At 37.5% G+C, this 16842-nt stretch overlaps 1 protein-coding gene across 1 annotated transcript in view; it reads left to right on the top strand.

The window, feature by feature from the left end:
- The window catches only part of LRRC2 (leucine rich repeat containing 2), a 49509-nt gene extending 34308 nt beyond the window's left edge, over positions 1 to 15201 (top strand). The window contains exons 4-6 of the mRNA XM_066209006.1: positions 1589 to 1745; positions 14921 to 15057; positions 15144 to 15201. Coding sequence (XP_066065103.1) covers positions 1589 to 1745; positions 14921 to 15057; positions 15144 to 15185 — 336 coding nt within the window. The 3' untranslated portion in view covers positions 15186 to 15201. The remainder of the gene's footprint in view (positions 1 to 1588; positions 1746 to 14920; positions 15058 to 15143) is intronic.
- Positions 15202 to 16842: the final 1641 nt, after the last annotated feature.

Raw genomic sequence — 16842 nt, 5'->3', positions numbered from 1 at the left:
AAATAGTAACTAATTTCACGAAGTTGGTGTGATTTCTCACTACCAGTCTTGAGGCATTTGAGGCATTTTAATTTTTAATTGTCATAAACTGATAAATATAGAAGATGGATCAAAATGCAATGCACACTCACATCTAATCAAAAAATGAAGTAAGAAATGAAATTATGTATATCAAATATGGAATGGAAGACAGTAAGGCAGAACAACAAAGCATAGGTTTTATGTCTGCATGTGTAAATTTGAGAAGAACTGAGAGGCAGTAATGACCAAAAAATGGATTCTCATCAACAGTCCAGTGTATCTATAATTACAATTAGATGTTTTAATTTAACTTCTAATAGTTAAGATAAGTAGCACTATTTAGATTAGAGATAAGTAGCACTATTGTTAATCCAGAAGTTCAGCACTGATTAAAAAAACTTGAAATGCGTCATTCTTACAAATATCTTGGGAAATCTATGAAATCTAGGAAAAAAAGAAGAGGACAATATGCTTTTTATAAAAAACAGTAATTCCTACTGTGTTGTATTCTTCATGCACAGGAAGCAAATCTGAAATTTATAAAAGAATTAAAGGCCGAAACTCTCACATCTCTTCTTACAGAACAAAGTTAGTAGTAGAACCTCTTCCAGATTATTTATTCCACAAGTTACCAGTGCACAGTGTTATAAAACCTAGGAAAGACTGCTAAATTGCACAATGTTCAAGAAAGTGGAGTCTAAATGGTCTGACCTTCAATGTTTGGAATTTACTTTTGTTTAAGCTCAAATAATTTGGTCACATATTTCAAACAAAGACACGTACATCTGAAGTGAATACCAATTAATTAAAACAATTTTGTAAGAATCAAAGGCTTTCTAAATTTGTTTCATTCATGTAATGAAGGCTTTTGTTAAATAGAATAATCTGAAAATTACTCAGAAATTACAGGAAATTTCAAAATTACTGGAATTTTGAAAGCAAAGAATTCTGCATGAATAAATCAAAAATTACTTGCAAACGTGGACGGAGTTAAAAATAAACTTTTTTTTAAAATTTTAAAATCAATTTTATTCTTTCTGAGGAAATCTAAATTTTTTTAACAGAAGTTAAGACCAGTGATATGTGTGTATAGTATCTGAAATGATTTCTGTTCCCTCTTGGAAAACAAGTTTTGAAACATTGACAGGTACTTGGAACAAAATCACACCTTTTTCCTTTTTTTAAAGCAAACCTTATTTAGATATTCTCTACACACGCTTCTGTTCTGTGCTGCATTTTACGACATCTTGATGTATGAATTAAAGGGCTGAAATGTGTTTTAAAGAAATCCTCCATCTGGAAAAGGGAAATAATGTGTGAGAACACCAAACAGATTGAGTTCTTCAGATAGGTTTCTGTTTTAGAGCAAATAATTGCATTAGGAGTTAAAGAAATGAATATGTGATGGAGACAGCTGCAATGCTCTTCAAAAGCAGACAGCTTCTGCAAGGCTTTGGCAAACTACTATTCTGCATCAATAAAACTAAGGCAAAGTGTATTTTTCTCCCTCTTTGGAAACTGGGTAACAAAATTCTAACTTCATGCTTTCTGTTTATTTCATATACAGGAACTCCCAGATTCTCTGAAAGAACAGATCTATCTGAAAGAGTGGCATGTGTACAACACATTGATACAAAGCATTCCAGCCTACATTGCACTATTTCAAGATCTGAGAGTACTAGAATTGTCAAAAAATCAAATAAACCATATTCCAGCAGAGATTGGTGAGTTGATCCAAGATATTCAGTTATTTATACTCATACCACTTAAGGCTATTTCAGGGAAATGAGCATCCATGGATATTATTGTTAATTTACGAATAATTTTCTTCCTTGTTTACACTAAATAGTACCCACTATGTTTTTATATGTCTCTGACTTTAATTATACTTGCCAAATTGTATTGAAAACCATGAATATAGAATGGGAAAAAGTTGGCACATTTTTGCTCTCTGATTATAAGGCAGTTATTGCTTGTATTCAAGTAGATGGAGAGTTGTTTATGGGAACAGGTGGTGTTTTATATTCCTTACAGATTAAGAAAAATAGAAGTATTAGAGGATTTTAAGCCTCAAACAAGATGAATTCAAACATAAGATTGTGGAAAAAAGGAATCAAAAATAGAATCCTGCAGAAAAATATGCATTTTAGTTGTTTTTTTTTGTTCAGTAATGGTCCTAATTTATTAAAGAGACGTATAATAGAGTAATTGATTAATAGAAAAATTTGGTTTTGAAGGGACCTTAAAAGTCATCTAGTTCCATCCCTACTGCTGTGGGCAGGGACACCTTTCATTAGACCAAGTTGTTCAGAGCCCTTTCCAACCCGACCTTGAATGTTTCCAGGGATGATGCTTCCATTGCTTTTCTGGGCAACCTGTGCCAGTCCCTCAACACCCTTACAGTGAAGAATTTCTTCATAATGTCTAATATCTATCTAATTTGAAATATTCTTCATAATATCTACACTCAACGTAGTGTTATAAGTTTTAGAGAAACAAATTCTTAGTTCGTAAATGCTTTGGCCCTTGACATCTTAAGCTATATAACAATAATTTTAATGCTTGCCTCTCCTATGTTTTTGGATCTTACAATAGAAAAGCTTGTTTGACAGATTGTATTGATATTGAGAGGGATTTGCTGCTCTTGCAAGGAAAAATATAGCTGTAACACATGGCATCTTCAAGAGCTGAAGAAACTGGGCCCATTCTGAGCTCTCCAGAATCGAGCTCATGCACCCAGGTGTACAAACACCTCAGTCTTTGATTTTAAATACAGTAGTCCTAAGCTTTCCCCACGAGTGCCATTCCTTGTGTGCACTAAGAGATAACTCAAAGACTGAAACCTTCACCTCCCTTGATATTGTAGGTTCAACTAAGAAAAACAGGAAGAGGGGGAGCATCCTTAAACACAGAAATCTGAGCTAGAACTTTCTACTCTTTTAGTATTCTATTAGTCAAGTAATGCTCATGCTTTTGATTTATTTGCTAGCACTACATTTTAGAAAGAAAATTTTACATAGACATCAAGACCTATTTTATAGTTTCAGTCTGGCATTTAAACACACTCGCAGATAATAAACAAGACACAAACAGGAGATAATGGACATAAAATGAGCACTGTTTTATCAACACTTTGACTGCAGAACTCAGATAGGTCAGTGAGTTTAATGGACAAACACTTTATAAGAAAGACGTAGTTTAGAAGAAAGGGGTAATAGCATGGAAGAAAGGGGAGAGGCTGCAAGTTTCCTGCCAGAGGCAATGTTAAACCATTAAGTGGGTTTTAAGGGGTTCTTCCTTAACAACTGAGGCAGAAAAGGTTTTTTCTTTATTCTCATAATATTGTGCACTGTTAATGAAAATGATCCCTAATAACACATTAAATCTATTTCCACAATAACGGCAGGAATGCAGAACTCAGAATCACAGAATTGTTAAGACTGGAAATGACCTCTAAGATCATTGAGACCAACCATAAACCTATGCCCATTGTGTTCATCTCTTAAACCGTGTCCCTAAGTGACACATGGACACTTTTTTTTTAGCATTTTCAAGGATGGTAATTTTACCTGTTATTTGAGTGGCCAGTTCCAATACCTGGACAACCCTTCAGCGAAGAATTTTTTCTCTAGTATCCAATTTAGACCTCCCCTTGTGCAATTTGAGGTAATTTCATCCTTTCACTTCTCCCACTTTTCATGTGGCAGAAGAGACCAACTCTTACCTTGCTCCACCCTCCTTTTCAGGCAGATATAGAGAGCAATAGGTCTCTTTTGACCTTCCTCAATAGGAAGGTCACCTTCCTTTTCTTCAGGATCAACAACACCTCCTCCCTCAGCTGCTCCTCATAAAATTTGTGCTCCAGACCCTTCCCCAGCTCTGTTGCTGTTCTCTGGATGCTCTGCAGCACCCCAGTGTCTGGACCTGCTGTGGATTAGAAATAGTATTCCCCAATTTAATACTCCCACTGAAGCACTCCAAACGATGTAGCACTCACTCATTCCCACCTCCATCTCCCCTCCCCGTTCAGTGATGTGGAGAGGAAAATTTGAGGCATGAAAGGTGAAGATCATGGGTTGAGATAAGAAAAATTTACTGGAAACAGCCATAACATTAGTTACAGAGCAAAGCACTGATACCCAGCCACATCTTTCTTGTTCAGAAGGGACTCTTTCTCCTGCCCCTGAAAAATGCTGTGAGGTGGTATGGGATAACCTCTGGGTATTAGCAATGCCCCCTCCTGGCTGCTGCAAAATTTAGCCCTGTTCTGGACAAAACCAGGACAGGGGCCCAGAACTGAAACCAGGATTTGAGGGGTGATCTCACCAATGCTGAGTACAGCAAGACAATAACTTCCCTGGTCCTGCTGGCCACACTATTTTTGATACAGGCCAGGATGTCTTGGGTCTTCTTGGCCAACTAGGCACACTACTGGACCATGTTTGACTGGTTTTCAAAGGTCTTCAGGTCGTTTTCTGCCAGGCAACTTTCTTGCTCCTTTTCCCCGAGCCTGCAGTGCTGTATGGGGCTGTAGTGACTCAAGGACAGAACCTGGCTCTTTGTGTTATTGAACCTCATGCAACTGCCCTTGGCCCATTGATGCAGCTGATCCAGATGACTCTGAACATCTTTCCTACCCTCTAGTAGATCAATCTTCCCATCCAATCTGATGTTGTTTGCAAAGTGACGTAGGGGACACTTGATCTCCACATCCAGATCAACAATAAAGACTCCAAAGAGGGCTGGCCCCAACACTAAGCCCTGGGGAGCACCACTGGTGACCAGGTGACAAGTAGGTTGTTCTAGTAGAGGGTAATGTGGAGCCTGTATCAGACCTTTTTTTCTGGAAACAAGGAAAGAAGTCTCATTGTTTCTAGTAGCACGGATCTTTCAATTGCATTAAAATGATGGGATTTCTGCTCATCGGTAACTTTTATGTTATTTTCATATGTTCACTTTCTGTCCGTTTATCCTGCTAGCTTAGACCCATAATTTCTTTCTTTCAATGTTTTTGTTGCTTTTTTTAAATGGAAATGTTTGCCTGGAAGGGACAGAGAATGTTAGAAAATGCTTTGTTATAGGGCTTCCCTCAGACACGGTGTTATAGCACTCATCATCCTCCCCTTACCCAAGAACTTCTGTTCAGAAATTTTATTTTTCAAGATTCATTAAATCGAAGCACTCTTCTGCAGAAACATAGATTTGAACATGAGACACTGCATAACCAAATTAACAAATTTGCTAAGCCATAGATACTATTTATACATACATATATATATGTATTTGTATATATATATGTAATTTATATATAACTCTATATCATAGTAGTAATTCTAGCCTATCCAGAAAACAATGCATATTTACTAATGTAGTGTGAAAAGAAATAATACAAGAAACCACTCAAAGACTGTGTACCTGAACTGTTCAGCACTTTTTTGCCAAAACTTCCTGATGTTTTTCAGTCTTACTGAATGTTGTGTCTTGATAGGCCCCCTATTAGTAAGGCAGTGGAACTGCCCTTTTTATTATGGCATAAGTTGCAGATGAACTTTGTCTCAATGTGTGTAATGCTCTCTTTATTTACGTGTAAGGGGACATGATTGCGAATATCTGTACTTTTATTTCATGTACTATATATGCATATAGAGATGGATATTAATGGGTATTGGAAATGTTAATTATTTTCAATAATTACAATAGGTAATTACAATATTACAAAAGGTCTTAGATATTTTGAAGTTTTTGAATACTATTTGTAAATGAAACCTTTCATATTTTAAATATACTTATATATGCCAACTTATTTACTAAATTTTCACAAGGAAAATTTTTGATTTGGGAGCCTTATCTAAGCAGAGAGTGAGGACTGAGTGTTAAATCAGAAGGTAAGGTGTCTGGAAGTGTTAAGTGCTAAGGTATTCATGATTTTGTCTTCTGCTTACAAACCAGCAATAACTAGGTAAATATCAGAGCTAAAATGTACTTGAGAGCAATGACAGATATTTGATGTTGGTAGTGACATGCATCTTGTTGAGTCTTTAATCTTCAGACAGAATTGAAGTCAAGTATAGATCAACAGATCACCTGCCACAGGGTAATGTGGTAAGCCACATAATGACAACTTTTGATTCTCACAAGAAAGAAAGGTATGAGAGGACATGAGGTGATAAGAATATTTTCAGTGAAAAGAATTATTGCTGTAGTAGAAATTTCTGGACTTCTGGAATAATGAAGTTCATGTTCCTGCTTTACCAGATTTAGGAGATAATGCTCCACTGTGAATCAGAGAGAGGAAAGAGTTGAATCCATTATCAGATATTTCAAATCACATTTTTATAGTCACATATGTACATGAACAAGAACAAATTTGTAACAGAAGACAGCTGAGAATACTTTTGATAGTTTTTGTGTAATAGCAAATATTTTAATGAGAATTGTAAAAAGTAAGAAAAGTTCAGGATGGAGTTGTCTAGAAATAATAGAGAAAAAATCATGAATGGGGTGAGGCCAGGGGATTTTCTTTGTTTTCTGAGTGAGATTATAGCTGTGTCTTTGACTATGTGGCTGCAGTGCAGTTGCTGTATATAAAGTGGTGCTGATGTATTAGTAGTTACTCTATCTGAAACTATCCAACAATATATTCTCATATTCACATACGGAAATAGTGAACTGAATTTTCATGTTCCCAAAGCCTTTGTGCTGGCATGGAACTGTAAAGTTATATTGGGATTTTTTGTCCCACAGATTATCCATTATACTTTTCAAAGAGCTGTTAATAAAATATTTTTACTGTGTCTTCTCCCATTTTTGATTATCCAAATATATATATGCCTGCTGTAGCCACTAAGCCATTCTGTGACATCTGAAAAGTCATGGCAGTCAGGTAAAGTCCCAGGTGACTGAAAGATGGGAAATGTTGTACCCATTTTAAAAGAAGGTAGAAAGGAGGACCTTGGGATCTGCTGACCTCCCAGATCCCTCGTCTCTGTCCCTGGGAAAATCATGGAAGAGATCCTCCTGAAAGCTATGCTAAGGCACACAGAGACCAGGGGGGTGGTTTGAGAAAGCCAGCATGGCTTCACTAAGGAGAAGTCCTTCCTGATCAACTTGTTGGCCTTCTGCAATGGAGTGGCTTTACCCATGGACAAGAAAAGGGGTCTTATCTGTCTGGATTTTGGTAAAAGGTCTTTGACATGGTCACCACATCCTTTTGTCTAAAGTGCAGAGGCATGGGTGTGATATGTGCATTGTTCAGTGGATTCAGAGGAATTGTCTAGATGGTCTCATCCAGAGTGTACTGAGTGACATTTGGGAGATGTGGTGGGCCTCAGGAGGCTGTATGGGAAACAGTGCTATTCAGTGTCTTCATCAATGATTTAGGCAGTGGGTTTGAGTGGACCCTCAGCAAATTTGCAGATAACAACCTGCTGAGTGATGAGGTTGTCCTGTTTGAAGGATAGGTTGACTTGTCTGTCATACAGAGCGACCTGGACAGGCTCGGGAAGCAGGCTTGTGAATCTCACAAGGTTTAACAAGACCAAGTACGAGGTGCTGTTCTTTGGTTGAGGCACACTCTGGTATCAGCATACGCTGAGGGATGAACAGACGGAGAGCAGCCCTGGTTAGAAGGACTTGGTGGCTGAGAGGCTGGACATGACCCAGCCATGGGCACTCCCAACCCAGAAAGCCAAACTTGTCCTGGGCTGCATCCAAAGCAGCGTGGGCAGCAGGGTAGGGAGGGGATTCTGCCCCTCTGTTCTGCTCTGGTGAGACCCCAGCTGGAACCCTGCATCCAGCTCTGGGGTCCCAGCACAGGAAGGATATGGATCTGTTGACATGATATCAGAGGAGACACACAAGGGTGATTAGAGGGTTGGAGGGCCTCTCCTATGATGACAACCTGAGAAAAATGGGCTTTTTCAGCTTGTAGGAAAGAAGGCTCTAAGGTGACTTCAGTACATGAAGGAGGCCTATAAAAAAGCTGGGTAGGAACTGAATACAAGGGCATGTAAAAACAGGACAAAAGGTAATGGCCATAAACTGAAAGAGAGTTGGTTTAGTTTAGATACTAGATATTCTTTCTTCTGAGGGTGATGAGGCAATTAAATAGGTTGCCCAGATAAGCTGTGGATGACCCAGCTCTGGAAGTGCTCAATTCCAGACTGGATGTAGCTTTGAGAGACCTGGTCTAGTGAAAGGAAACCTTGCCCATGGCAGTGGGGCTGGAACTAGATGACGTTTAAGGTCCCTTCCAACCCAAGCCGTTCCATAATTCAATGATTCTATGCTTGCAGATTAATGTAAAAAGTTGCCTACTGTTTTACTCCGGTTTGTACAAGCGGATCTACATTTGCATTGGTTGGGATCCCTAGATAATAAAGGCATTCTGTAATCTCATCTGTATTTTGTCTCTGACACTTTGTTAGGACCACTTATGTAGGCTTGTGTAATAGGTGAATTTGTACTACCATTATTACAATGCTGGACTGCTTATAAGAAAGAAGAGAATTACAAATTCAGGTTTTTAAAAAATAATTAAAAATTTAAATTGAGAATAAATGCAACAACTATGACACTGGATCTCCCATCTAAAAACCCCTAAATCTTAATTGGGAAACTTTCAGGGAGGCCATGGATTTCATTTTGACTTTTACTGCCACTCCATGAAAAACACAGAGATGTTAGCTGTTTAATTCCAGAATTTATGTATTTTATAGAATGAAAATTCAGTGACATTAAGCACAGTTAAATGCAGTACTGTACAGCAGTGGTTTTGCTATTACTACTTTTAATTCAGTAGTTGTGCTTGAATATTATTTGAATGTATATGTAACATGCATGGGAGTCAAATCCTGCTCTACATTTGTGCAGTCATGGAAAGGATGTCACCTCCTCCCTCCCGTCCTAAAGCTGCCTCAATGGCTGTATTTCATGCTCATTAAGCCTGATGTTGACTGGGCAGCATACCAAAGATGGTGGAGAACTTTTGCACTAAGAAGAGATAGATAAACCTCTAGATGCAGATTTCAGGGTTGTGAAAGTCCTACATACTGCCTTTCCTCCCTTCTTATTCCCCCTCCTCCAAATGACAATGTCTATGGTATTCGAAGGCTATTTTGGGATTCATCCCTCAACAATTTTGTGCTCCTTCAGTAAAGACACAGGACTTGATAATCTTTAGTTTTAGTGGATGTTTTTTATAGCTGCATATTTGTGCTCTCTCTCTGACAAAATTATCTTAGCAGATCTCACTCTGTAATCTGGATTACCATTCTGGCAGCTCATATAGCCTAACTGTATCCTTATCTACATTGTTGATTGTAAAAATTTAAAACAGTTATTTAGAGGGAAGAGTCATTGGAGATGTGGTGCTGAATGGAAACCAGGTTGAAATAAAAAAATTATAAAGGAAAAGCAAGTTGTTCCCAGCTAATTTGGTTTCTATCCTTCAAGAAAGTGATTGAGCTTCAAGTAGTAGATCTTGTCTAGCTGGTATTCCATGATGTATTTGATACAGAGAACGATGGAAAATGAATGTTTGACTCTAACAGAATGGACTTTGATGCCTCAATTGTAAAAGACTTGTTAAACAGAGACAAAAATATGTTTATTTGGAAAGAGAAGGTGTTGATCATGAAGAAGGTCATTTGTGGATTTTATCAAGGATCAGTCTTGACTTTATCACTTAGTAATTTTCAGGAACTAAAATTTTCAGGGTTACTGAAATTTTCTGATACAGTTTGTCTGTGCATTGTCACTACAAAACCGGTGGAAATATGGTAAGGTTGATGAACAGACAGGCTTCTGAAAAAATACACAGATTAAATTCACAGTTGCAGAGCTCAAGGTCATGTATTCAGTTTTCATGCAGCATGTCAGAGATCATTAAATGCAAAAAACTGAAGAAATGAAATTCCAAATCTAACAGTCACAGGAGGACTATCGAGTAATTTTAGATGAGAACAAATGCAAATTAAGTCTATTAGGACTGTTTAAGGAGGAGAATTTTTATTTTGTCAGCAGAGACTAGACAAAATGGCTTATTCAGGCTAGTAAAATAAATTCCAAGATATCTGTAATCTATGGAAACATCAGAAGTAAACACCAGGGAAGAAAAAAACCCAAAAACTATTTAAAGATTAACTAGACAAAAGAATGAATGGTTATAAAACATCTACAAATAAATTTAGGCTAGCAATCTGAAGATTATTCCAAATAAAGAAAATTATGAAACTCAGTTAATTCTTATAACAGCATAACAGCAGCAGATATAAAAAATAAACTACTTTTCAAGTGGAATGTGAGAAATAAAAAAAATGTGATTATGTGGTCATGCAAGGATTTTATTCAGGAGATCCTGGTTAGTCTTATACATGTCTTATCACCCTGGGGGTCGTGTTAATGCTTGACTATTGCTCACTCGTCAGGTGGCATAACTTAATCTAGTGAAGAGCCCAGAGGTGAAAAATAGCCCCTATAGAATTCCAAGAGATTGCTCCCTGAGGGTAGATCTTGGCAAGCTTCATCCCATTCATCTATGTTGTCCTGATTTTGTTATGGAAATAAAATTCGGTTGCATGACTCATGCCTCTTCCCAGTAATTTTCATAATCTTAGTCACAGCAATTACTCTAAATTGACTGTAGAATCTGTAGTGTCTTTCTCTTGTGTTAGAGATAGATTATATATCATAAGAAAAATGTGATGCATTTTTTACTTATCTTTTTTCTCATACCTGCAAACCATACTGGGAGCATTGATATACATGTTAGGTGCTGTGAAAGCTGTCTGCGCTGCAGACAGAAAAGCTATGCTTGAGTCCATCACACTACCCAGAAAGGCTGCTACATTTTGTGATTTCTTTTTCATAAATGGTTCTGCTCCATGTCTCTAATCATCAGAGACAAACAGAGTTGGACAAGACAGTGACTACCATGTTGGTAGCACCAGATGCCTTGCCTAGTAGTCCATTAGCAGTTAGTTCTCCAATTGCTAATGGAACTGAGAGGTAGAAATTTCTCTAGAGGTAGAAATGAGATGGCCGAAAAATTAGCAACTACATCTGTTGTGGGTTAACATTTATAGGCAGCTAAGCCTCATACATCTTGCTCAGTCTCCTGCAGTCCAGTCTCCCACAGCAGGATGGGGAGAGAAAGAGAAAGGCAAAACCAAGAAAACTCATCCATCAGGACAGTTTAAAAATAACATGTAAGCCAACCAGTGATGGAAAAACACTCACTCACCACAAACTGATCCACATTCAGTCCCTAAACATTAGGGACCTTGGAAATCTCACTCCCATTCCACCCTTGTCTCCAGCTTTTACTGCTGAATGTGACATTATATGCTATAGCATATTCCTTTGGTCAGTTTGGATCGAGTGTCTCAGCCCTGTCCTCTCTCAGTCTCTTGTCCACTTCTAGCTGACTCACTGGGGCAGCAGAGTGGGAAACAGAATCTTTTGCTGTGTTAGCACTTTTAAATTACTGTATTGTTTGGTCATAAATCCAAAACATAACACCATATGACTTGCTATGAGAAGCACCACATTCCAGATAGAACAGTACAATATTCCAGTGCTGAAAAGGCAGGGAAAACATTCCAGGGTTATTGAATAAATGGTTCTTTTTTTTTCATTCCAATAGGATTTGCTCTCCTTTAACAAGGGATTAATTGATTGAGGAAGTAAACGGTAATTTTCTGAATCTCTAATTTTAAGACATTTCTGTTTCAGTGCTTATTTTGTTTCAATGGAGTGGTAAATTCATCGTTATGACACTTAGTATATGTTATAATGTCTTCATATACCTTACGATACTAAATCTGGTGAGGCTTCCTGATCAGTAGGAAGGACCACTTCTATTATTTTTAGGTGCTTAAAAATATAGAAATAAGGTAGTTCACACATTGACACAATTAAATTAGTTTTATTACCCCAACAACCTTTGTCAGATAGTAGTGTACTGACAAAGAAATGCCTGTTACAGTCTTACAGAAATGTTTTCTTCTATTTTAGCTAAACCACCAGCTTACAGTAAACACCATCCTAAAAGGACAGCTGAATTTTGAAACATGTTTCAGTTTCTGGTAGACCTAAAACTGGAAGGAAGCTGGGTGGAAGACCCCATGCTTTTCTTGGCTGCAACCTGTGGAGATTAATATAACGGAGTTCTCACAATATATGCCTTGTCTGCCACATGTGAGATCATTTGGATGGTCCAAATTTGGTGGTCTTCCATTTGAAGGCAATATTGTATCCAAAGAAAACTATGGGGTTAATTTAAAATGCAGTGTGATCTGGCGGCTGCTAGTGTTGACCATCACACTGCATGTCTCTGGCTCTGACAACAGCAATTTCTTAGGGAAAAAATGTAGGACTTGCTACTCCCTATGCTTCTTCTCTGTCCTTTTCTGTGGAAGGACCAAATAGCTTCTGGTGAGGATTTGCACAGATTGCAAAAGGTGAGCAACTCTAAGCCCACCTTTGCTTTGGAAGAAGTTTAACTAAGTGTTAATGTCTTAAGGATAAGATCACTGTTATGACACTGACCTGAGGACACTTCAAACTCTGCAATGTCAACCACATCTTATGAAACCCCAGATTCTTTAAAAAATATAATTATAAATAGAAGACTGATTGTTGTAGTTTAGGAATGGTACCCCCCAAATCAATGCCCCCCTGAGACTCTTCAAACTATGCACTACTCCATCTTGCTCCCTGGATTTCCCCTTCTCTTCTCCCTGCAGCATTCTGGAGAGGAGAATGGGAGGAACAAAAGGCAAAGATTACACAATGAGAGAAGAAAAATTTACCAGAAACAGAAATAAGTTAATAAAATGTACAGTAACAACCACAATACTAATGACAGAAGTTACATGCAAAGATGTGTTTCACACAGAAAAAAACCCTAATAATAGAAAATTAATAAATCAGATTGCTCCCTCCTCCATGTCTACTTGGCTGAACTAGAACCCCTTCTCCCTGGAAGAAATTCTCTTTCTCCTACTCCTGACAATGATATGAGCTGGTATAGAATAACCTCTGGGTCCTGGCCCTTTATCAGCTACTGGAAAATTTAGCCCTCTCTGTCCAGACCTGGGACTCTGATTAATATAAGTTTTTGGTTGCTGAATGTCGTCTTGCTTAGAAATATCTAGTCTACTTTGAGACCCTGTTGATGATGATATTGTTCTCTCTCAGTTTCCAACTGCTGAATTGCAGTTGTGTTTCTTCTGCATTTTCTTCTGAATTCAATATTCTGTCAGGGGTAGAAGGGAGTACTACAGGAAAATAAATGAGCGAGAGGAATATTGTAGATGATAACAAACTGAGTACATACAGTTGATATCCTTACAGGAAGGGATGCCATCCAGGACCACCTTGACAAGCTTGAGAGCTGGATTCACGTGAACTTCATGGAAGTCAGCTAGGGAAAGTACAAGATCCTACACATGTGCTGGGACAATTTCTAATATCACTGCAGACTGGGGGTGAATAGATTTGAGAACAGCCCCACAGAGAAGGACTCAAGAATACTGGTGAATGAGAATTGGAAATAAGTTGGCAATGTGCATTTGCAGCCCGGAAAGCCAACTGTATCTTGAGTGGCAGCAAAATAAGTGTGACCAGTTGAAGGGAGGGTGTCACTGTGAGACTCCACCTGGAATACTTCTTCCAGTCCTGGGCCTTCCACTACAAGAAAGACATGAGCCTGCTGGAATGACTTCAGTAAAGGACTGTGAAAATTGTCAGAGGTCTGGGGCAATTGAATTTCCTTCTATGAAGGAAAGCTGAGCCAGCTGGGAGTGTTTAGACTGGAGAAGGTTCTGTTGGCACCATATTGCCACCTTTCAACATATAAAGTGGATTTATGAGAAAGTTAGGGGAGATGTTATACCAGTGCCTGTACTGACAGGACAAGGGACAGTGACTTTAAATAGAGTAGGTGTAGATTGGATGTAAGAATTTTTTTATGATTAAGGTGGTGTGAAGTATGCCTGGAGAAATTGTGCATGGCTCATCATGGGAAATATTCAGTTGAGTTGGACAGGGCTTTGTACTAGATGATTTTTGAAGGTTCCTTCCAAATGAAACCATTTGTGATTCTGCAATTCTGTGACCATTCATGTAATATGACAACCAGGCTTTCCATAAAATGTTCTCATCTTCTTAGGTATTTAATGATTCCTTTGCTAACACATCAGCTATTTGACATACTCAAATTTCTTTCAGTTAGATTATATCACAGAATAACTTGCATTTTTTTTTTCAGGATATTGCATTTAAATTATGTTTCTAACCCTCCTTTTGCTGACAATTATGTAATGTTATAATTTGAAGAAACAAAAATATTTGTTACTAAATGCAGCATAGAATATTATAATGGCCTTTAAATTAAGCCTGTGGATATGACAAATCACAATAATGAAAATAATGAAACACGTGCAAGCATCCATTACATAATCAAAAGTGTGCACTGCAGGATACTAAAGACAGGATTCTTGATGTAATAAGTTTAGTAGGAGTGATGGTTCCCAATGAAGAGGTTGTATAAAAGTTGCTAAGATGTGTTTCAGTTGGCAGCAAATTTTCTGCAGTGGCCAAGCCAAAAGCCAACTTACCTAGTTTCAGCTGAGGTTAAAAGGGGTCTCATCATTGGAAGAAACAAGATCTTTGAAAGTCTTTGCTGTCTCCATTCAAACTCTCTCCAAAAACATTGCTGATTAAGGGGTACTATTGCCCCTCAAAATGTTAGTGATCACTGCTGAAAATACTTATTAATCTTACTCATCATCACAATAAGGAGCTTTTTCTGTGCTTAACTGAGTGTACTTTTTTTTTTTTTTTTTTTTTTTTTTTTTTTTTAAGCACACTGATTTGAATTATCTTACCCTCACAGGCTGCTTAAAAAACCTCAAAGTGCTCAATGTGAGTTTCAATAATTTGAAGTCAGTTCCTCCAGAACTGGGTGATTGTGAAAGTCTAGAAAAACTGGATTTGTCTGGAAATATGGAAATAACAGAGCTCCCATTTGAAGTAAGATAACAATCTATATTTGTTTCCATCTTTTTTATTTGGCTTAAAAGGTACTTTATCATGGTGTTCAAATCTTTCCTTTACAGATTAAATCACATTCCTTGCAGTTTTTAGCATCTTTGGAGTAATATCATTGAAAATGCCTTAGAAGCTCTTACAGAGTCCAAGATACTTTGTTTTGGTTTTCAAGTGACTAATTTTTACTTGTCCGTATTCTGATATATGAAGGAGGACAGGATACTAAAGGACATTTGGCTGTGGTAATAAGCAGAAGGCTGAAAAATGCTATTTTCCGTAAAAATTAACTGCATCTTGATAGTCAAATTCACATGCACACTTTGTTCCCAGTGTCTGTTTTCCTTTAAAAACTGTATGGAGAGTTCTATAAACAGAACTGCATTTTGCTAAAAGCACAAATATCTCTCTGAAAAGGATATAACATGTGAGAAATGTCATGAATGTATAATAGACTGAGAAAAGAACTCCCAGGCATGCACCAACATTATTTTTTTCTGTTGGCTGCATAACTGTTCTCCGCCACTGCTGCTCTGAGACTTATTGTCAGGGAGAAATAAAATCATTGGCTGGTACCTAACCACACTTTTAGCTGTCATCTGTATTTCTCAGGTTCTTAATATCCTGATTTCTGGGGGGTGAGTAGAGGGATCTTTAGGGAAAAGTGTCAGGCTCTTCTTTACTGATTCCTACTTTTTCTCTAAACATCTGTTACTGGTGATTCACAGTCAATGTTGGAGTGGATTAAAGTTATGTTGGATCTGATTTAGCCCTGCTTATTTTCTTTTCTGAGGAAAGTAATTGCAATTAATTTTCTCTGCTGACTTTTCATAGTAAAGTACTTTATGTCAAAAGAATTGCTAAAAATATTGTGCAAATGAAATAGTGAACCTTCCTACTATATACAGACATGGGAAAGAGATGCTAGCAACAGAATAAGCACTGTAGGTCTCCTTTCTCCTGCCTCTTCACCTTTGGAAAGCAAAACCAGGGAACAAAATAGATAGAATTTAACTCGAAAAAAGAATCATAATTGAATCAGAAAATCATATGTCCTGAATAGGCAAAGGAATTAAATAAAATTATCTTTGAATAGTGAGTATATTCAAATCTGTGGATCATAAATTTACTCCAGTCATTGCTATTTTAAAATCACTGTTTTTCTAGTTGCTTAAAGAGATCTTATAGTGCAAAGATTTACCCACGTTTATGTGATGGGTAGCCTTTGCATGTAAACCTACCTGTGCATGTAAGTCTTTCTAGGGCTGAGCCTGAGAGACTAGTGTTTCTTTTGGAGATCTCAAAAATATTATTTCCTTCCAAAACTTGTCTATTCAATGAGATATAAAGCCATAAAAATGAGTGTAGGTTACAGCCTAATGGTTCACTTTAAAACCTATGGAAAGAAAAATGGTGTTGCGCAAATAACTTTATATAACAGTAAAAACTGCAAGCAACACCATGTTAGTATATACAAAAGGTCAAGAAGAAAAATATTGGCATTATCTATTGTGTTTCTCTGGAGGCTGAAACTCAATTTATGTTTCTGGTGATCTGGGAGGTAGGCTACACAAGTTCTTCTGATTTAGATTGTAAACTCAGTTTCTCAGAATCAACATTTCAAGGGCAGCTTTGGAAGCTGAACATACAATTAAAGGAACACTTTTGTTGAATGAGGTGAAATGCTGCAAAGCGTTTGGCCTTTGGCATACACACTATGGCTCATGTTATTCAGAAAAATTGCATCAGTATCCTTGCAAACATAATAGA

Source organism: Chamaea fasciata, unplaced genomic scaffold (assembly GCF_029207755.1).
Source record: "Chamaea fasciata isolate MVZ Bird 193981 ecotype frontalis unplaced genomic scaffold, bChaFas1.0.hap1 SCAF_585, whole genome shotgun sequence".
Lineage (NCBI taxonomy): Eukaryota > Metazoa > Chordata > Aves > Passeriformes > Sylviidae > Chamaea > Chamaea fasciata.
Note: the sequence above shows the minus strand (reverse complement) of the source record. Positions and strands in the feature narration are given on the sequence as shown.